The 22251-nt window shown below is 49.7% G+C and overlaps 1 protein-coding gene and 1 long non-coding RNA gene across 2 annotated transcripts; one reads left to right on the plus strand and one right to left on the minus strand.

The window, feature by feature from the left end:
• The first annotated feature begins 154 nt into the window (after positions 1-154).
• Positions 155-2196, plus strand: LOC136024564 (uncharacterized). The gene is made up of 2 exons (XR_010616846.1): positions 155-1404; positions 1897-2196. It is a non-coding gene; the product is annotated as an uncharacterized LOC136024564 (long non-coding RNA).
• Positions 1403-21748, minus strand: MED26 (mediator complex subunit 26). Its single transcript, XM_065700016.1, has 3 exons — positions 21429-21748; positions 5600-5674; positions 1403-4249 (listed from the first exon to the last, which is right to left on the minus strand). The coding sequence occupies exons 1-3, from the start codon at positions 21501-21503 to the stop codon at positions 2555-2557; spliced, it is 1845 nt and encodes a 614-aa protein (XP_065556088.1). The 5' UTR covers positions 21504-21748; the 3' UTR covers positions 1403-2554.
• Positions 21749-22251: the final 503 nt, after the last annotated feature.

The raw sequence follows: 22251 nt of genomic DNA on the forward strand, positions 1-22251 counted from the left end.
GAGCACGGAGCCTTGGGCTCGGTCTCTTTGGAGCGCGGCGGAGGCGCAGAGGCCGAGGACCGGGGACCGCGGGCTTTAAACCCGGGTGCGGGGCCCGCTGCCTCCGCGGGCTCTGCAAGGAGCCACCTGCAGAGCCCCGCGCCTCAGGTAACGAGAGGTACCTCAGGTAACCTGCGGCCGGAGCCAGGCAGGAGCAGGGAGCCGGGGCTGAGGCGGGGAGGAGGGCACGGGGGGGGCGACCTGCATCGGAACTTGCTCGCAGAGCTCCAGCCTCGCCTTTGTAACCTCAGCCGCTGGCCTGGAGCTCCCGTTGTGTTGTCGCGGCTGGGACAGGGATTGTCAAAGCCTCAGCTCAACACGGACGGCACCCGAGTGAGCTGCCCCGCGAGAGCCACGGCTTGCAGCACCGAGGAGGAGAAGACGCAGCAGAGCAGGACCCTGCTCCTAAGCGGGGCCATTCAGAGGAAGAGGGAGCAGGCAGGAGGAGCAAGATGCGGTTTCTACATAAACCACAAGCACTTCCCAAAAGGGGCCAACTTTTTAACCCTCTGCCGTGCAATCCGCCTCCGGGACAGCTCTAAAGCACCCCCTCAGCTACAGGAGGACACTGGACCTGAAAACACACCTGGAAACACCCTTTTGGTAACTGCTGCTTCCGGTTTCGCTCTCAAACCCTCCCGTTTCAGAAGCGGAAGCAGACAAAACATCAGCGTTTCCGAGCCACCCATTTCAGCATGGCCAGGTCACAGAAGTGGGTTTGAACAAGAGAGGAGACACAAACCTCGTCAGCTGTGTTCCAGAGAGCAGCCCAGCTTCACACACACCCAGCAAGGAACACCCCTGGAAACCAGGCAGGAGCCCCACTGCTCCGGGAGCCTTGGCAAAGCTCCTGTCCACAGCAGCGGGATCCGGCACAACCTGGGTAGCGGAGTTAGAACAGTGCTAAACCAAGGGTACTTTTGGTGCAGCATCGCCTCCCTGTCTGACTGCGGCAGACAAACAGTCCCATATTAAAGCAGTCACAGTTAACAGTTGTTTGCTTTCTGTACCAAGCCAGGGCTGCTTCCAAAAGCATTTTAACAAGTAGGAATAACACATTAAAAGCTATGGGGAGAAAAAGCTCACCATGAAGCAGTCGGGTTCTCAGTCTCATGGGTGCAACAAGAGCTTATAAACCTCTATTGAACCTGTGTGATTGACCACCACCATCAGCCACAAAAGACACCAGGCCCACCCCTGCCAGTGTCACCTGGGATTCCATCCATCCATGCATCCATCCATGCATCCATCCATCCATGCATCCACCCACCCATCCATCCATCCATCCCACCGCTCCGAGAGCTCCTTGGCGCCGCTCCCGACTGACGGAAAACCAAAAGCTGAGCATCAAGAATTCACAAAGTGGTTTGTGCAAATTTTCTTTATTTCCACATTTATATCACAATGTGTCCACTTAAAGGACCAAATAGCAAAGTTGCTCCCTTCTGCATCCCAGGAACACAGAAGTCTGGTTACTGTACATTCACTAAGGCTCTTTGTTTTTGCAAATTGCGTTTATGATGGATATCCATAAGGCAAACAATATCTAAAGGAATGGTAACAAGTATATTTCCAGCATACAAACAGGCTTCCTTTTTCCCTCTCACAGTACAGTTACAAACTTGTAGCACCCTCATTACATTTAGGTTCTAGAAAAGGTGATTTTTGTTAATTTTTTTTAATTTTTTTTTTTGCTTTTTTTTGGCTTTTTTTTTTTTTTTTTTGTGTGTGTTTTTTGTTTTTTTCTCTTTTTCCTGGAAGTTTGCAGGAAGGGAAAAGGAGGAAAAATATTTGGCTGGAGGTGGTGGGATCAAAAATATCATTCAACATCTAGGTGGTTTGTTTTTTTTTTTGCAGCATTTCTCAGAGACTGGATTTAAACTGAAACCAGACTAAAACATGTGGATGCCTATGGAATGTTGAGCTGAAGCTGGGCTCCCAGCCTGCAGTGCAACACCGGCTGTTTAAAACCCAATCTCCGTACCACATGACTTGGAAAAACCAAACCCGCATCCCCCCCCGCCCCCCCAACGCAATCATGTTCAGAGATGTGACAAATAAAACTACAGGGTTTGCACATTGTCTCTCCAATATCTCACTGCCAAATAAAACCCCAAATCAAGTCAAATAAATAGATGCATATTTTTGTTAAGGTAACTTCCACAATTTTCTCTGTACCTGCCTGTAATCAGATTCCGGCATTCAGAAAGTGCTGGAAATCCTCTTCCTTCTCGGGGACTAACACTTTTTTTATAGCTGGCTTGCCATAAAGAGTTTGGAACTCAATGGATCAACCTTCGTATGCCTTCCTTTGCAATTGTTAGTAAACTGGTAGCAGCATTTCACAAAAGGAGAATTGAAAGGACAGAGCTGGAGCGAGCCAGCTCCCTCCCACCCTCTGCTCGTTGGGCCTGCTTGTCCAGGACAGGAGCTTTCTCCATCTGGAAGTGGCATCGCGCCTGCCGGTTTTGCTAACTGCAGGTGTAAAAAGCATTGTGTTTAGCAAACCTGGAACTCAGTCTAGGCAGACGTAAGGCAGGATGTTCAATCTACCATCATCCCCGTGTGGATCTAAAGATATGCACTGTGTCCAATCATACCAGTTACCCTGTGTGTCATAACAACCGTTCACGCCTGGCCAGTGATGTTCACATATTCTGTCGAGGTCATCGCTTGTGACCTCCCTTGTGACCCCAGGCAAGTCTGTAGGTTTGCTGTTAGGAGCTAGAACATGAGTCTTTCTAGCCTCTTTTCTAGTGCTTTCCTCCTGCTTTAAATACTCAGACATGAAGTAGTGAGCTCCTGGAGTCTGTACTCCTGATGAAGACAGCAAGCTACTCTGTCTGTTTAAATATGACTGAATGATTTCATTTCTGGACAACTCTTTCCAGTTCGTTTGTTCAAAAGGGCTTTGCAGGTTGGGTTTTTGCTCCTGCTTTTCCGTTTCTGTCCTGTGCTGCTCGGTAAGCGCAGGGATTTCTACCTGCAAAGGATCTTTCTGTGTTAAAGGTTTTATCTGTCCTGTCATGGGATCAAAAGTGAGCTTTCTCTCTTTTAACCTCACCGGTTTCACACCCCCTTCTGTCACGTGCCCATCCAAGTTGACCGTATAGTCTCTGGGTCGGTACCTTTTCTTCTTTTTGCTATCGGAACCTGAAGCAGCATCATCGCTGTCCATTTTGGAAGCGTCCTGTGAAAAGCCTGTGTGTGGCGTGAGAGATTCCGCAGGGTGGGAGCTGGTTTTGCAGCCGGGAGATGTGTGCTGTTGGAGGGGCCCTGCTGGGTGCCTGTGCTGGCTTTCCGAAGGTACCTGCTGCTCTGGCCAGTGCTGAGACACCTCAGCTACTGCCTGCTGAGAGAACTCCAGTCTTTTCGCTGGCAAGGGAGGTGTTGAAGGTTGCATCAAGGATGGTGGTGGCGACGGCACCTGTGCAGTGTCTAAGAACTGAGACCTTTGAGATGGACTGGGCATCGAATCCTTTGGTGAGTACGTCGTATGCTGCCGAGCAAAAGCATCATGCCTGACATTTCTAGGGCTAAAGGAGGAACAGCGAGGACTCTTGGGCTGGTGCGGTCCTGTGGTTTCTTCCGATTTATCATGCTGCTGAAGCACTGCAGTCTTTAATAACGAGGAAGTGCTTGAAGGTTTTACAAGTCCTGGAGAACTGGTGTGAGGTTTTACAGCGTTTACTGGGATTTTATTGTGTTTATCGTTTTCACTGAGTTCTGTCCTACTGCCTTCAGGCCCTGCGTGCAGGATTACATCTACAGGGCTAGGGAAATTCTCAGGACTGCCTCCAATTCCATTGGTTGGAGGGGGCGAAGAGTTTTGTAATACTTCATGACTAGCTTTGGAGACTTTGGGGAGAGGAGGGCCCTGATGCCCGTCCCTGTGTTCACCTTTCCTTTTCCGATTCCCTAACTTCTCGGGTTTGGGAGAGTTTAGTTTCTGGATATCGTTCCTGCTTTTCAATTCGCTGATGGGCTTCGACCCAGCCACCGCAGGAAGTTGCGCTTCTGCTTTGCAGTTGTGAGCGCCCCCGTTTGCCGATCCGGGAGGGTTGGGCAGCCCCCGCGGCACCGCTTCGCTCTGGGTTACAGGTTCTATCAACTTCTGCCAATTCCGCAGCAACTTCTTGGCACGTTTGGCAAGCTCCTCATTGGATGTCTTCTTCCTCACCTCATTGATGAGCCTCCCAAGCCTTGTTTCCTACAAAGAAAGAGAAGTTCTTTTACAACCAGGTATCACTGAACAACATCCTTCAGGCACATTTCTGCTTTGTCGTGTTTGGCCTTGGAAATACCAAGTTAAAACCCACTAAATACTGACGTGTTGAATTGAGCTTTTTGGAAAGGATTAGTCCGGTCGGTCCAGTGCTCTGCCGCACAATGTGAAACCCACTGTGGGTTTCAGGCCATCCTGTCTTTATGCCCTGGCTGAAGCACCAGAGCCGTGAGCTGTGAAAAAACATCCGCAAGGAATTCTTCAATCAGCAAGAATGGTGAGAATAAAGGTGCGAGTTCAGAGCTGAGGGGAAAGGCAGCACCCACGGCAGAGAAGGTGCGCCTGGTCCCAGTGAAAGGGTAAGATCTGCAGAAAGAGGCAAGAGAAAAAGACTCCAGAAGCTTCACCCGTTACAGTAATGCACTGACAATAAAAGTCTCTGTGTCACAAACCTGCCCAGCCAGGGCACGGACTCAGGTCCTGCCTTCTTCCTCCATCTCTCCTCTCCCTGCACTCCCCAGTACCTTGCAAACGTATGAAATCTGATGTAAACAAGCATTGCTGGGGCGTCCCAAAGTGGTTCCATGAGCGGAAGGAAGTGAAAGGTTTGATTGCTCCCAAAGCACGTTTGAAAACAAAGAACTGTTCCGCAAGCCAGATTACTTAAGGAAAGCACCTCAAAGGGAAACATCAACCGGGCTGTGAGAGAAATCTGCAACACGCTGTGGTATGCATATTGAGATAAAGCTGGAGCTACAATTAAGCAACAGTTCAAAGCCTCTAACACAGGAATTTTTGTAGGAAGACTGGGAAAACGCTGTAATTTAGCCATAAAACCATCTTTGGGCTGTTTCTAGGAGTGGGCAGCAAGACTGCAGCGATCCCACCCGAGACTCCAGCTTTTACCTCTTCTCATCTACATCAGGCATCGAAACCTGCTTGACTGAATCACAGACGGATTTCATAGACACAGAGTAACTGTTCCTGTTTCAGAGTCTTCGGTGGTTGGTCAAACATCGAAAAAGGCAGCACTCCTTCAGCAAGCAGTGATGGGGCTGAATGCAACAGGATTCATCAGAAGCAAGTGATGGTTATAATGTAGTGCCCTACACAAACAGGAACTGTGCTGCACAGAATACTGATCCCAACCCAGAAAGAATCACTGTGTCTGTGCTCAGAGGTCAGAAACAGCCTGAGAGGGACAAAATAATATCTTAATTGTGAATCCTTTGCAATCAATCTATTGTTGCAAGAAAAGCTCGCATGGAAATTAGACAGGCAAAGAAAGTCCTTTTATACACACAAAAATCAAGTCATGTTCAGAGGGTGACATACCTCAAGTGCCTCTTTGGTAATGGGGTATTTCTCCAGGCTGGAGATCACTTCCAGCACTGCCACCATGTTATGGATCTGCAACAAGGAAGACAAAGTCACTTCATCTTTCATGCACAGGTCTTCGTTATCAAATGTAATTTAAGACCTTCCACTTCATAATTGCTGGAAGCATTAATCACAAAATTGCTATCACACTGTCTGGCTTTAGGGAGCTGATTGTCCAAGGAACAGGGACAAGGACACTTCGCTGACCTAGTTGGGAACTGCAGGAACTGTAACACACACACTTTTATGTAAAACCAGAGGAAACACTCGCGATGAAACCAGTGTCACTTGCTAGCAAAGTCTGAGACTCCTGCGAGACCCCCAGCCTAGGGATTCACGAACTGCCCTCCAGCCTAACTGGAAGCAGCAGTGCCAAGTGGTCCAAGGCACGAGTTGCATTGGAAGTCCCACATTTACCCCTTCAGGCACTGCTCTGGGTGAGCCCAAGTCACCGTCCTAGGATGCTGCTCAGAACACTGCCACCTCCTGCAGCCACCCACCGCCAGTCCAAAACCCCAGGTCCAAGTGCTCCACATTCCAGAGCCGAGGAAGCAAACGCTGTGCCCAGTAGGTGTCCTCAGCCCCCCACCCTGCACAGGACCAGGCTGGGCCACCTCCAGACCCGGCTGTGTCCTGGAACCGCGCATCCCCATATGGAAGATGGTGAGGAGCCACTGCAGAGATGCCCATGACGTTACACCAAGTGTCGGGTTGTCTGATGGGCTTCACTGCCACGTTTCTGCACGCACGGGTAAGCGCCGCACAGAAGCTGTTGCCACAATCAGTACCTCTTAAGCACAAGTGGGATTTTAGTAGTTTCTAGGAGAACCCCCAGGCTACCGAGATCCAGCCCCATTCCCATTCCTTGGTGTTAAGAGCATTGAAACCCTGACAATTTCTAATCCACCTCTACAGACAGATTTAAAAGATAAGCAAAGGAAAACCTGAATCACAGCCTCACTTATTGCTTAATTGCGTTTGTGACTCAAGTGGATGCAAAGTGATCTGAGAAACATCTCTCAGCAAGAGCCTCTGCAGGGAGCCCACGTTACCCTAAAGTCTCACCAGGAATGTACTCACTAGCTCTGCCCTCCCAGCTACACGCTCCACAGCAAAAGTCTTCATTTTAAGACTGCCAAGTTTGTCGGAATCAGCTTTTCCAAGTCAGTTCTACCCCTTTCAAGATACAAGAGAATCGGGAGCTGAAATCTCTTCTGTGCAGAAAACCTTGTTCACAGACAATGTTTCTTCCACCAGAACAGGATTGCTTCATGTTGGAGAGACCTGGATAAAGCTGTCAGCAATGAAACACCAGGCCTGATGTTTAGATTAACTTTGCTCAAGCTTAGGTTTAAAGCCTATAGAGGCTTTGAGTGATTTTAACTCCTACAGGTTGTAAAGCCAGCTTGAGAACAAAGATGAATTCATTTGTCATGGTTCTTTCTTCACCAGACTACATTGCCTCTGCACAAAATCAAACCCTGCCATCCAGTCAGGCCTGGTAAAGCTCTGCTTATGCACTTCTTAACACACTTTCTTCCATGTTTCTTCCTCACGCTGCCCTCAATGCCTAGAAAGACCAACTTGGCACCACAGCTTAAGTAATAGATAGCACCATGGGGGATTTTCCACTTTCTAGAGCGAGAGTACCTAGAATAGCTCAATTCTGGGAGTTTCCAACCATTTTCAGACTTGCACAAGACATGGTTTAAACTACAAATTACCAGGGTGCAAAAGGCATTGCACAGAGCTGTAACTGGTACAACTATTTTGGCAGTTGCTGGTAATCCCCAAATATTCATTATCTAAATGACAAACTGATGGCAAAAAAGGGATTAAGTCTCTCAAAAGGTCAAGATGGGGAAAGTGACACAGGCTCACGTGCACACACACCTACAGGAAGGTGAAACTGCTCAGGGAGTTTCCAGCAGCAGCTTTGCCTTTGTTCAATACACACACATGGATGCCCCTGGCTGCTCCATCACCTACCAGGGACCAGGGCTGCACCACAGCTGATAAGACTGTTCCTTCATCCCTCCTTTGAGGGACACATGGTGCCTATTAAAAGCAGTGAAAGCAGCCTTACGCCACCGAATCTGTGCTCTTCACTCAGCTCCTGGTAGAACACAACCCACCCACTGCAGATGCTTCACGCAATTGGAACCGATTGAAAACACATTGTCACATTGGAGCAATCACTGCAAGGCACATGAAGGCTCAAGCTCAAGATCAACTGAAAGAAGCTCCTCTCCTCTTCCCCTCTCTTTGACCTGCAGGGAAGCAGGGTTCTTCTAAAAAAGTACCATGTTCAACAACTTCTCTACCCTGCCCCAATATTTTGGTGGGGTTTTCTTGGTATGCTTCATCCAAACTGCCAGAAAGAGCAATAATATAATATTCTATTATACATAAAATTATGTAAGTACTATATACTTATACAATTCTATGCATTGTATCAGTATTATGAGTGTAATAAAAATCATATTCTCCCATTGCAAACTAACACAGCCTATGAGATTTCCTGTGGTGCGGTTAAACACCATGATGAAAACAAGGCAGCCTCCCAAAACACCTCAAGTATCACCTATTCCACGTGAAGACACCTATTTTGTTAACAGCAGCACACGAGTATTGTGCACCAGTATCTTTACCTTAAACCATCTGTTACTGGCTTAATAAAACGAATATCTTGTCACATAACTGACAGGAGACTGGAGTTATGAAGCCTGCCAGGACATCCTCCTGCTCTGAGCAGCAGAAGTGATCATTTATAATGCAAGTTGCTATTAAAATGCTTGGCTACGCAGCAGACAAAGTGACCTAAAGCAGAGCGGGACAAGGGAGCTGGTTCAGTGTGACTGCACAAGTCAGGGTCTCAGGGACGTGCACATCATTTTAGGTTCTATTTGCCTTTGCCTAAGTTCCGCTGCAACCCGTTACTACCCCCCCAAAACCAAGAACCTCCAGGAAGCAAGCCCAGGGCTTCGCATTTAGCAGCTTGCAGAGCACAGATAAGAACAATTCGCATGGTATTCCGAATTCTCCCGTGCTATTCCCTCCGCCTGGCACACAGACCGGTGCACTCGAAGTTTACTGGAGAACATCTGCTTTGAGTCATGTACAATAATCCTCTCCAGCCAACCCTAATGACAGTCGCAGAAAACAAATCTTATTTATTCCATGCAAGCCTCCTTAAGTCATTCAGCCGCACTCTGGAGCTTACTACTGGTATGGGAGATCTCGTCCAAGTAAAGCACCGTGTGTTTTTACTACAGCCTCAGACAAAAGCGTGGGGTTTCTGCGCACACTGGAAGAGATCAAAAGGCTTCGCTTCCTTTTTATTTAACTGATGCCTTAATCCTATTTTAGCTTTGACAAATGAAGACCAATTCAGTAACTGACTTCAGGGTAAGTGTTCCAGGGCAGGTCTAAAGGAGAAGCGTGCTGGGGGTGGAGGTTTAAGGCACAGCCCTTCCCTGCCACCTCCTACTGCCTCCTTCCCGGCTCATTTGAAAACAGCAGCAAACTCAGCACCCCCAGGAGCCGGCAGCACCGCTCCCACGTGCTGGGACGGGGTTTGCACTGGACTAGCAGGCTCACTCGTCGAGCTTTGATCCTCCTCCTTCATCCACAGGTACTAGACCAGCCCAGGTCCTAACCTCAATGGTACAACTCCCATTCTTCCCCAGGACTGCCTCAGCACAGGGCAACTTGCATCTCACCCCACTGCTACCTCAGAAACAACTGCTACAGACACGCAAGTGCAGTCACTTGAACAAAGCAATTTTGGTTTCTTGCCTGGTTTTTTACCGTTTTATAGGGATGTTTCTGAAGATCTCTACATGCATGACCGGACCGTGACAGATGACAAACCAGATCCGAGTTAGCACAGATGATGCTGAGCATTGCACAGGCCCGGAGTAGGAGAAGCAATTTCCTTGTAACTTGAAAACCTGAGCACTAGGTGCCCAATTACAAAAGAAAGTGCAGTGAAACTGCTGATACAGCCAGAAATTCTGGCTAGAAAAGCTCTTTTTAATCACTTGCATCAAGTTCACAGAACAGCGCTAAAAGGCGTCTGTGGACACAGGATCATCATCCATATGGGTCACATTAGTACCTGTAAAGAGTGATTAAACTTGGCCTAATATGTCTAGAGTGCCTAATCATAGAAACTTGTCTAAAGTGTAACACTACTGTCCTCCCAAACCCACAGGTTAGAATAATCAGGCTGACTCCATTGTAGGCATTTTGAAACAGATTATAGAGCTAGATGAGAAGACACTGCCTTGGAGGGAACGGACCTGGCAGCACACTTCAACCTCCTCACGTTATATTCAATGCTCAATATTCAAAGTACTCAAAGTATTCAAGTTTCAAAGTACTTCTGTAACCTTTGCCCACCTGTAGCACCGAAGCAAGTTTACCAAAGGAAGCAGAGAAGTGCATCCACCATGGAACACTGACCAGGGCTCTCTTTTCTACACGTACAAATCCAACCCTCAACTGCCAAGTCGGGTGTTTTCTGTCGGCAGCATCAGGAATGCAGCATGGTCCATACACAAGGTCACATTTGTACTATTTTTTATTGTGTTCCCCTGCTCTCAGGGACAACAGCACTTTATCAGGTAGTTATACAACCTGCCCGATATCTGTGGGCCATGCAGATCATAGAATCATACCCTCCGGAAGCCCAAGAAAATCCCAGGTTCAAGGTCAGTATTGCTGGAACTGGCAGGAAGGCAGAGCTGATTCAGAAGGAGGCAGAGCAACAGCATGATGAGCAATGCCATCCAGTCACATTTATCTTCTCCAAAGCAGCAATGACCTGCACTGGAGGCACCAACTCCTGCCCCAGGCTGGGGTATCTAAACAGTGCCACATCTTGCCCCCAGCACTGCATTTGTATAAAAGCTGCTTCATTGCATAATAATCCAAAAACTGGAATAAGAAGTAAGAGGAGAAAAGTTGCTATTCATAGGAGGCTTTATTTAAATGCAGCAGTGGAAATACAGCAGCACAGTGTTTATTTAGCACTTCACATAGGATGTTTCAGATACCAGACGCTAACAATACATCTCATGAACAGTAAATCACAATGTCATTTTTGCAGAGATACAGACTAAACAGAGTGAGAATTCAGGTTACAACCTGCTGGTATTTAGTTCAGTTCCCTTGCAGCTGATCTATTAACAGTTTCCCCTCCCCACAACGTGATACGATGTTGCCTAAAGATAGGGTACACGAGATGCTATTCACAGAAACGACATGCCAAAAAGATGACCATGCACTACTTTGGTTCAGAATTACTGAAAAGCTTTGAAAGTCAAGTTTCCCAAGTGGAGTGCAAATATTCACCAGTAGGCAAAAGTTGGTCTTAAAAGCGGTGAGTTATCTAATAGTCTTTAGCAAAGCAGATATTTAAACATGAAGGAATCAATTATTTGGGTTCAAAGTCATCCATCCACTGAGAGTGTCTTCTACGACAGAGACATTCATCTGGAGTCCATGCTCTGAAAACTGATCAGGAATTTGTGCTGCAAAACAACAGGGAGAAGAACTACTCCTTGACTACCAACAGGCAAGAAAGTGGCCAGGCACAGCAAGCACGTCCCCCTACCTCTGCATTGAAAGTTTCCACATCTACAGAGTCAAAACAATCTGCATATATTGTATTCATACTTAGGCTTTATTTAACAGCAAGATACATCATCCAAATACCTTCCCATATGCACTTCACAGAGCCAGGGTCATCAAACAAGAGTAAGGTCAGAGCGAAATACCGCATTGCGAAGAAATGGGCAGACCTGAAACATTCCCCCTGAGTGAGACAACAGTTCAGGCCTCCGGTAAGCGTTGGCAGCAGGTAACGCACAGCAGTGAGGTGCAGAGACACCAGGACAGCCAAGAGATTGCAAGGAGTCTGCCAGCAGCGCACACGCTTTAACCCCAGCAGTTACAAACATCCTCAAATCACAAACAGGCAGCAGTTGGGAAGTGCCATCAGCACTTCAGCTCTTCCCTACGTGGTCCATTCCATTCCAAAGGAGAGGTCTAAGCCCTTGGCACAGCGGGAAAACACACCACGCTTTGGCAAGGCAGGAGAAACCACCCAACAAAAGTAGGATCCATTGGTGGAGTCTTTAGAAGATAAGAGGTAGTAAAACACAGATTAGGGAGGCAAGATGCATGCAGAGCAGCAGTGGCACACTGGGGAATGCTTCCCTGCTCTACAGGAAGAGGTCTTGAAGGCAAACAGAACAAAGTCAACTTTACACCGTATTCATTAGCCAACACTCGAAGCGTTCTTGTTGCTACCGAGAGCAATCACTGTCAACTTCAGCATCTGCTACTCATTTTGTACAACACCCTAAGAACTGCACCGTTGGTGCCTACCCCTCAGTTAAACACGAAACATGGAAGACTCACTGGAGCATGGCCCCACTCATTTTCTTTTTGCAGCCCCCACAAAAGAAACCACCCCCAAACCATCCCACCAGGTCATAACGTTGGGCAAAAGCTTTCTGGGGATCAAATTTATTATCCAGATTTGAAAAGCCCAGGAGCTGAGGTGAGCCGCTATTAAATTGGGAAGATGTGCATGGCACAAATTCAAGATGAATACAAGGAGAGAGTTGGGTACTGCAGGCCCCAAAGCCTGCCAGAACACAGGCTCAATGGTATCCTGCAGCATCTTTAGTGTTGTTTTTCACCCAGCATCATAGTGCTAAGGAATGGCATTGGAAGCAAATCCAGCTGGAGTTACATGATCATCTCGAGGTATCACAGTTCAAGGGAATGCATACAAAGAGCTCAGAGGGGAGCCGTGATGGGAGGGTTTGAAACAAGGGTTAGGAAGAACAGGTTTAAAGTACTCAATTCACACAGTATTGAAAAAAAATAGGGAGGAGACACATAAAGCTTGAACTAAGACTTCCTGTGTTATTAGTCATAATACAGAAAATGGTGATCAACCTTTCTCATACTCACTAGGCTAACCTGCAACAAGACAAATACTGATTATATATGAGGAATAAACAGAGCACTAGCAGTGCACTCAAATAAGCTGTCAAATAGCTTCCATAGCCACTACTGAGGTTTAAGAACAGATTAGACAAGTCTGGAAGGAGTTGCTTTATGCAGATGATGCTACTGCAGCGCAGGCAACGGACCTTGTAGCTCCACGAAGTCCCATCAGTCACCCAGGGAACAGGTACCAGACAAGTACTGGAAAGGCACCAGAACACCCTCTAGTCCAAACTGGGCTCAAAATAGCAATTCTAAATCCTGTCCTCTCAGAAATACACCCAGGGAATTGGCTGACGGAGTCTGTATTAGAAAGGACACGCAAAATCATAGAATCATAGAACAGTTCGGGTTGGAAAGGACCTCAAGATCATCCAGTTCCAACCCCCCTGCCATGGGCAGGGACACCTCACACTAAACCATCCCACCCAGGGCTTCATCCAGCCTGGCCTTGAACACTACCAGGGATGGAGCACTCACAACCCCCCTGGGCAACCCATTCCAGTGCCTCAGCACCCTCACAGGAAAGAATTTCCTCCTTAGATCCAATCTAAACTTCCCCTGTTTCAGTTTGAACCCGTTACCCCTTGTCCTGTCACTACAGACCCTGACAAAGAGTCCCTCCCCAGCATCCCTATAATCCAACACTTCCAAACCCCAGGCCTCTCCGGCAGCCTCAACCACCCTGAGGGACCACGAGTCCAGAAGAATTGCCCAAGGCTGTCCCAGCCTTCCCAGGTGGCTCATCACTGCTCGACTCACTTCTATCACTGTTTAACCACATCATGCCTACCCCTTCTACATCCCAACACCTCAGCACGTTCCTAAACCAGCAGGTGCCTGCCAAAAGAAGGACCACAGACACTGAGGTTTGCCCCAGCCTGATACATCCATTGCCTTCTGTACAAACACTGATGAGGCTGCCAGCTACAAGTGGGGTTAGCATTCAGTGGAACAACGCAGCACATCTTAGAGAACCAGACTCACCAAATGCTGGGCTGCACGAGCAGAGTAGGAGATGCTGCCACGTGTCCACCCCCGGGGGCAGCAATTGCTACACATTATTTCAGCACAATAACTAACACCCATAGAACACGCTGCTAACACAGGAGCCCCTAAAACCCCAAGCGCTACCTGGTACTCAGGACATCCAACCACGATACACTTTCGCTGCACACATGAAACACTTTTTCCTCCTCTTCCACCTCTCCAGAAACTTGGGCCAGTTGAATCTTGGTAGTTACTATTTAGTATAAGCCATGAACTGAAGTGCAATCAAAGTCAGAGGAACAGCTGGTCCTGCTTCACCAAGAGAGAAACACAGGTTGGTGACTATGCTGGCAGAATACAGAATATACAGAAAATTCAGCCCTACAATGCAGCCCTTGAGATTTACCATGATCTTGGTGCTTTCTATGGTAAGGAAACATCCACTCATTGAGGCAGAAGCCTGTCCTTGCACTGCAGTTCTTTGGGGAATTGAAAAGCCAACGCTGGGAGTTAATGCATGACAGGCAAGGCCCAGCTCTCAGCTTCTCACTGCTTTTATCGACCTGGGTTATGGCAAGAGCAAAGTCAGACACCAAACTAGATGAGGAGAATGACCCGGAGAGAATCATTCTGCAATCACCTGCTTGACCTTAATGCACTCCAGAGAACTAGTGGGGATTTAAAATCATGCAACACACATTGAAGGACCTGCTGAGAATGGCTCCAAAGGGTGAAGAGCTTAGTGAAGTTCTTAAACATTATGTTACCTGTCATGGAGTATCTACCCAGAGCTGTTAGGACAGAGCAGTTTATAGGTGAATGTGATACAGAAAAAAGCCCTGGCAATATCACCACAATGAAGAGTTTTCACTTTCCTCTTAAAATACAAAGCCATCAGTCACCGTATTGGTGATAAACTGGTGACTTTTAAATGCAGCAGCCAACTTTTCCCCAAAGTGCTAGGGAAGCTTCTCAGCTGGTTCCCAAAATGCTAAAGGAGACTGAGGCAAGAGCCTGATGAATATCCTGCACGGGGGAATTTATTCCTTCACCACACCGAAGTGCAATAGGCTTGCATGGCTGCTCATGAGCATTTCGGCACAGCACCCTTGCTGCCAAAAGCTGAGTCTTGCAAAGGGGGGAAGTTTCACATGCCGACTTTGGAGAGAAGCCGCCGCATCCTTCCAGCAGCGGTTACTAACACACCGTTTCCATCAGCACCTACTAACACACCGTTTCCATCAGCACCTACCATAGAGATGTGTTATGGATATGCCAAAGTTAAATCACTTTACCCATCTCCTAGAATTACTGCTCACCAAATGGGAGATGAAGTCCTGCTGCCAGTCACTGGCTTTCAAATCCCTCCATCCTCTGCAGATCCTCAGCAGAATACAACCTGTGCAAAGCAAAGACCTCCCTCCGGCAATCAGTCGGGAATGCTTGGCCATTCTGCTCAGTGGCACCATCATTAGCAGCTATTCAGCAACAAAACACCTTTGCTACCTTTGACTAGGAACAAAGAAGAACTCTTCCCGCAGAGGACAGTAAGCACAGCACCTTCCACCACAGCACCTTTCAACTCCAAGCTTACAGGTCGGAGGGCTACTGTACTTTAGGAGCAGCTCCACTCCAAAGCCAATTGCCCAATGTGATCGCGACAGGACAAAAGAACCCAGTACTCCATTGGCATTTTATTTAAACACGGGACACTGGGGAAAGCTGCAACCTGGCTCTAGTTATTTCTAACCCGGCACCAAAACACTTCAAGATTTCCACTTAAGAAAGCCCCAGTGACACTTCAGCCCAGTCTAGTGAAGAAAATACTACACAAAGTCAAAACCCAAGAGCTCCTATTTTGATAGGGTGAAACTCTTACTACGTAACACAGACCAAGTTTTCATGACGCAGTCAGGTTCTTCAGTGGTGTGTGCAGCCCACGAGCACACAGGCTGCAGGCACCCCACTTTTACATACAGGTCTGCAACATCACCTCTTGCATCTTCTCTTCCATCTCACTGTGCTCACCTCTAATCCAGAATCAGCTGCAGATTCTCCAAAGATAAGCTATGATACCAAGATACAGTTTTTTCCTGGAATTTTCAGGATGATAACGTCCCTAAAGACATAAAGATTCCTCCTCATGCAATTACCTTACACAGCACACGGAGTGCTCCTACTGACCATGCTGCCAGCACAGAACACTCCACATAAGCGACAGCTCCAGTTACAGAAGCTCAGCACGGACATAGATGGGCTGAAAGTTTGTTCTCAAGCCAGTTATGAGAGTGCAGCACTAAACTGGGAAGAAACACGCTCCTTTACCTTCCGTTCTGTGCTCCTTACAGAAATAAATCCACGCAGACCTGTAGGATAATCGTGGTACTCTGCAAGCCGATGCTACATGAAAACAGCGTGTGAGAAGGCAGCTCCCCAAGTGCTGGCTGTCACTCTTAGACAAGGCTCCCACCTCTGCAGTCATCTTCACAGCACAGAGTTTCAAAATACACCCAGTTGAGCGTGCTGCTGAATACTACAGGCACACTTGGACGTAGGATTCCTCTCCTCCCCAGCTGCTGCATTAGAAAACCCTTTGTAGCTTTGTTCGGTAAAACAGAAGCCAACCTACATTTACATTAACCTGAACGTGATGGGCTTACCTTTACCTTAAATAACTTCTTTAAAGACCAAATGTGTAAGTGGGGCCACAGCATTACTTATTTACTACCCAAGATAGTTTATTTGAAGTTATCACCACGCACAAAATGGGTGAGCTGAGATAGGAGCACGGCCTTATCAGCCAAAACAGACACGGGGGGTTTAATGTATAAAACCTACACTGACATTCATTTTAAGTCCAAATCTAACATATTGGGGTACCTATGCCTTAAAAGAAGTGCTTCGTTCTTAACATTCTATTTCCACAGCAGGCAGAATCGATTCCTCTGCCCCTGTCCTGACACTTCCATGGCTGCTGAAAAAAGGTAACTTGTCAACTGCAGCTGCTCCTTGAAGAAACTGGGAGGGATTTCCCACACAGGATACGGGGAGAAAAAGCCGCTCTGACGCCACTTCGACGAGGAGCCAAAGGTGCCAGAATGACAGCGCTGTTGTGCGTTTTGCTGTACCAAAAAGAGGCAACAACCAACAGGTTAGGGTCAGGCTCACCCTCAACCCCTGCACAAAACCCAAAAAGCCAAACTGGAGTTTCTCTCCTAGGTCTGGACTTCTCAAACGGTGACTGGAGCCAAATCAATTCCATTTCTGATGATCCGGAGCACCAGCCGCGCCGCGTGAGGTGGGTTACTCTTCTCTTGCAAAGCTCGCTCATCAGTTACTACTCCGGAGCTATCCATAAAGAAGTTTCCCAGCATTTATCCCAGGAACACAGGCCAAGGCCTCCCATTACTGCATCACAGAAGGTTTGTCAGGTAATTGAGCTACATTAAACGATACATATTGCCTTTTCCTTCCTAAACTCTGATCAATTCCCCAGTTCAGTTCACCACCTGATCCTGCAAACAGCTGCAGCGCACACACAAAATGGGTGTGTAGCAGGAATCAGAAGTGGGTGTTATTTAAATTGTCACTGCTGCTGAAACAAACACTCAAATTACAGCTCCAGAGCAAATGACTACTGCCATCACCACTGCAACCTGGGCAGTTTCAAGGAATTAACAATAGAAAGGCAGTTTGGCATTCCCCTTGCTTTGACCCCTCAATCCAAACTCCTGCTACCTTTCTTTGCTCTGATTTTGTCCTGGCAGCCTCTCACTTTCTCATGGTCCGGTTATTGCAAACGAGAGGGCACTGTGCAAATGAGAAGTCTGAAACAAGAGAAGAAAACCCCTCAAGTAGTAGTCGGCTGTGTTATCACCAACCCCAAACTGACCAGGACTAGACAACAGGCACTGATCCTGACAGCCAGACCGGTTAAATTCAGTGTCAGTGCCTATGAAGCAGTCCTCCTCAGGTAAGGGTATTTGAAATGATGAAGAAACTGAATACAATGAGACTGACTACATCAGACCTAACCCCTTATCCAGGACCCAAAACTGACACAGTAACAATGACCCTACACCTTAGGGAACGCCGCAACCCCCCTTACATTGCCCCACACACCTGAAGCACAACCCACTGCCCTGATGCACAAACTACAATAGTACTCGAAACAAGACAAGCTACATGAAGGAAACAAAACCAGTGAGAGATAAACCAGGTTCCAGCCTCTCTGCACACTGCAGCTTCCTCAAAACCGGTAAGCTTATTAAGGCCACACAGAAAAGGATAAAGCTAAAGCAAAGGCCATTCCTAGTCTTTCGCCCACACGTAACACTTCCCTGCATCCAAGAAATCACCAGCACCCTCCTGAAGCAAACTCACTTCTAGGAGGTGTATTTATCCACGACGATGGAGGCTTTTGTTTCTAGGTGTTGGTAAAGCAATCAATACAGAAAACCACCGTGGAAGCATCTCTAACTGGGCAAACCATGCATCAACTGGAAGGCCACTCCAGGCCAACGCACTACACAGAACCATAGAATGGTCTGGGGTGGAAGGGACCTTAAAGATCATCCAGTTACAACCCCAAGGACTGATGTCTTATTAACAACACGTCCCTCAGACCTCTCCTGAAGGCCTGAGCAGCAAAACCAACTGAGATACCATGTGAACAGCAGCCTGATTCACAGCCTGCTCCAACCACACGGGGAGCGTACAGTGGGTTGTTACTCAAACCAAAGCTGGGTTTGCATCGCAGAGAGCTATTAATGGGAAAGCAGTAAATTATAGTCTCATCTTCAAACTGGGGAAAAGATTGCTCCATCTTCAGGATGAGGACCCAGTTAATGGCAAGCACAATTCCAAGAGCCGGTAGGAAACGACAGGTTTTCCCACAGAGCCAAACCAAAGGGATCTCATCAGTGCGGACACCCGGTAATCAATTCCCTGAAGAGCACAGCTTAATAAGGCAAAGGTGTTGTTCTGCTCAGTGGAAGGGGGGGTTTCTCAGCACACCGAGTCTGACAGAAGTGCTGCTTCTATCAGAACCAAGGAGCATCTGCCCACACAGACCTCCCAACTGCTACAGGCAGGTTTTGGACACTCTCCTCCAGTTACTGCTGCTACATGGTTCTTCCAGAAGGATTTTCCTGCCGGAAAACCACATCACCCATCGCACCACTAAACCCCCACTTTGCTCAGTACTAACCCACAAGCAATGGAAGGAAGTCGACGTTGCTACTCAGTGTTTAAGTCACGGAGCAGAAGTAGCTTGTCCCAGTGGTTTTTCAAGGGGAAAAGGCTGAATAAATGAAGACATAACACCAGACATCCCAGGTGGCTTCCAAGATGATGTAATTTGTTCAAGAATAGCTTATTTCTTATAGGTCTCCTTTGCAACAGAGGTTACCCGTGCAAACGCTGCACTAAGGGTGGGAAACCAAGTCATAAATATCTTCTGCAGCAATTACTCAAAGAGGTCTCAGTCCTAAATGCGTGTGTACAAGGAAGCCATTGCTCCTGAGTCAGCATGGCTCCACGGAGCTGATAAAGACGAACAATCACAGAATGGGACTTCTCCAAGCAAGCAGGGCCCTAGAACTTAGGGAAAGAAGTGATTTTGCCCAGTTCAACTCGACACAGATCCCACAGCAAAGCACTGTAAAGAACCATCTCCTCAGCCCCACGGAACCGGGCTGGGGTTTGCATGCCTGACAGCATCAGCGCAGTTTTCACCCTCTTCAGAAACACGGACATAAACACGCTAAGAGTTAAAAGCCTGAATGAAATCCAGGCCTCCAAGCTTGACTTCCCTGGTAAGCAAGGAAGGCAACCACAATGATAAAGACTCTAAGTTTGAATACAACCACTTCTTTTGGGAGAAGATTCTAAAAGCCAGAAGAAAGTAGCCAGTTTTCCCTGGGTACCCACAAGCGCAGCAGCTCATGGCTGCAATGACTTCTCCCTGCAGGGAAATATCAGCACAGTTCCTTACACATTCATGCTGCTGCCCAAGTACGACTGAGTTCAGACTCTGCTTTTCAGCATGTTCAAATTGTACCTTTTAATCCCTTTCAGAGGGGTGCAGCGGTTTGAAGGTTTACTGTGTGCTCTGGAGGAAAATGCACGAGGCCCAGGCCTGCACCACGAATTTCCACACCACCACCTCTGCTCACCCTCAAAGAAAAGGTTAAAATGGAAGACAGCCCCCTGCCTACAGGCAGTGCTAAACAATGGGCTGATTTTTCTGCCACCAATTATTGCCCTGGATAAGTATCAAGTATGCAGAATTAGAATTTAACATACATTACTCCTAAGCTTATGGGGCTACTGACCTACTGGGAAGCTCAGCAGAGCTGCTGGCTGATGCTCCAACCTCCCCTTGCAGGCAGCTGCCTCGTTACTTCTGATCCTTCTCCTCACAACCAAGGCGCAAGCACCTCCGCAGAGTAACAGAGCATGAACTTACGGAGAAAGGGAAAAGCACCCATCACAAAATCCCCTTCTGGCTGCCGAACGCCGCATAGCCACAGCGTCTCAGCGAGTGCCACCGCAACCGGGGTAACCGCTGCTGCTGACAGTTTTGAACTGAAAAAGCCTCATAGAACTGTCTGAGTTTTATTAAATGGGTGGACGCTTGGTCTAAGGCACAGTGAAAGATTTGCAGCTGCCAAAAGAGAACTGAGAGCAAACGAAACCCCCGCTTTTCAGACCGAAGTAGACAAGACTTCAACAGGCCAAACCCCCCATTTCACATAGGCAGCCTCCTGGAATAACACACAATAACACACACACAGAGGTACACGTGCACGTTCACCCGGAGCTGCCCCCACAAATGCAGGTAGCCGAGACAAACCCAGCTCTGCATGCTGCTGGGGTGACTCCTGAGTGAAGATTTAAAAGTCTGACAGGCCGCAGGCTCTGCAGCCCTCTCACGGTAATAAACACCTGAAGTGGAGAACTGCTTGAACGTGCCAAAAACACCCTTACAAGGAGTCACAACAGCTGGATAACAGCCCCTCAGACGTCAAGGCCACTTACAGGTAAAACAGACACCGACTTCAGCGCCCGCACTGCATCCCAGGAGGAGCAGATAAGCTCCTTACCGTGCTGCAGGGAAGGATAAAAGCGGAGACCGAGGCTGCTCGGTGCTGGAAGAGCTCCAGAGCCCCGAAGCCACCGCTGAAGCCCTCCCGGCGGCCCCGGGGCGCCCCAGAGCCCCGCCGCGGAACAGGTGGGCGCCCCGGAAGGTCCCGGCGAACCGCGGCGGAGCCCGGCCCAGAGCCCCCTGCAGGCCGCGCCCGAGCCGCGGCCTGGCGTCGGGAGGCCGCCGGGCCGCACGCCGCATGGCCGGGCAGCGCCGGCCGGGCCCCGGGGGGTGGCGGGAGGCGGCGCGGCGGCGGCGGGCGGCCGCGGCTCCCGGGGCGGAGGGAAGCGGCCCCCGGTGCCCCGGCCGGGGCAGCCCCGCGGAGCCCTGATCCGGGGCGTGCGGGCAGCGACGCGTCCCTGCCAGCTGGACCCCGGGCGGGCTGGGCACCGGGGAGCTCCCCGCTACCGCCCGCAGCGGAGGCTTCCGGTGCCCGGGGAAGCGCCGGCCGCGGTGCCGGCGGGAGGCGAGGCGCTGACGGCGGGCGCGCGGCCCTGGCGGCCTCTGGTACGGCGGCGGGGGGCGGCGCGGAGGGGGCCCCGAGCGGCGGGTGCGGAGGGGGAGGGGGACCGCGGCGGCGGCCCCGCGCTACCGGCCCGGAGCCCCGGGGCCCGTACTCACGTTGCTCTGCGGGTCGATGGCCTGCAGCAGCCGGTCCCTGATCTGCTGCGGGGAGGGGGCCGGAGCCGCTGTCATTGCCTGGGCGAAGCGGGGCGGCTGCGGCCGGGGCGGGCGGGCGGCGGGGCCAGGCCGGGCCGGGGCGGCGGCTCCTCACTCGCCGGCGGCGGCCTCCTCGGGGAGCCGGAGTCGCATGTTCGCTCCCCGCGAGGCGGGGGGGCGGCGGCGCGGGGCGCGGGGAGAGGCCGCGACGGAGCGAGCGGCCCGGGCCCGACCGCTCCGCTCGGGGCGAACTCAACTGTGGGCAGGAGCCAGCCCCGCGCAGGGCACCCTGGGATACGCCCGACGCCGTAACGCACGGCGCGCCCCTGACGCCCCGCCGGGCACGGACCGCGCCTGCGCGGTGCGGCTCTGCGGGGAGCGCCTGCGCAGCGTGCGCCTCGGGGCAATGGCGGCCGTGGCCGCGCTGTGGGGAGCGGGCGGGCGGCAGCCCCGGCTCCGCGGCCCCTCTCCGGTAGCGTGGTGCTCCCGAGCGTGCCGAGTCTGGGCCTTGAACCGCGGCAACAGCGAACCCGGCCCCAACCGATGGCTCCTCACGGGCAGGCCAAAGGGAATGGCTCGAACCTGCCCGAGGGGAGGCTGAGGTGAGCTCTGAGGCAGAAGCTCTTCCCTGGGAGGGTGCCGAGGCGCTGGCACACTGTTAAGGTAAAGGAAACCGACACAAAAGTGCAGACAGGATGAGGAGGTGGGTTACAGTTTCCCCAAAGCCGCCAATACAAAACAGATTTCTCCTGTAACAGAATGAACATGGCATCAAATACATAAA

Source organism: Lathamus discolor, chromosome 21 (assembly GCF_037157495.1).
Source record: "Lathamus discolor isolate bLatDis1 chromosome 21, bLatDis1.hap1, whole genome shotgun sequence".
Classification (NCBI taxonomy): Eukaryota; Metazoa; Chordata; class Aves; order Psittaciformes; family Psittacidae; genus Lathamus; species Lathamus discolor.

What these genes read in the sequence shown, in the direction of transcription:
- MED26 (XM_065700016.1), bottom strand. Translation starts at nt 21,503, where the DNA reads ATGACAGCGGCTCCGGCCCCCTCCCCGCAGCAGATCAGGGACCGGCTG. An exon ending in CCATCGACCCGCAGAGCAAC is followed by an intron (nt 5,675 to 21,428) that starts GTGAGTACGGGC and finishes TCCTTGTTGCAG; the next exon opens with ATCCATAACATGGTGGCAGT. An exon ending in TTACCAAAGAGGCACTTGAG is followed by an intron (nt 4,250 to 5,599) that starts GTATGTCACCCT and finishes CTTTCTTTGTAG; the next exon opens with GAAACAAGGCTTGGGAGGCT.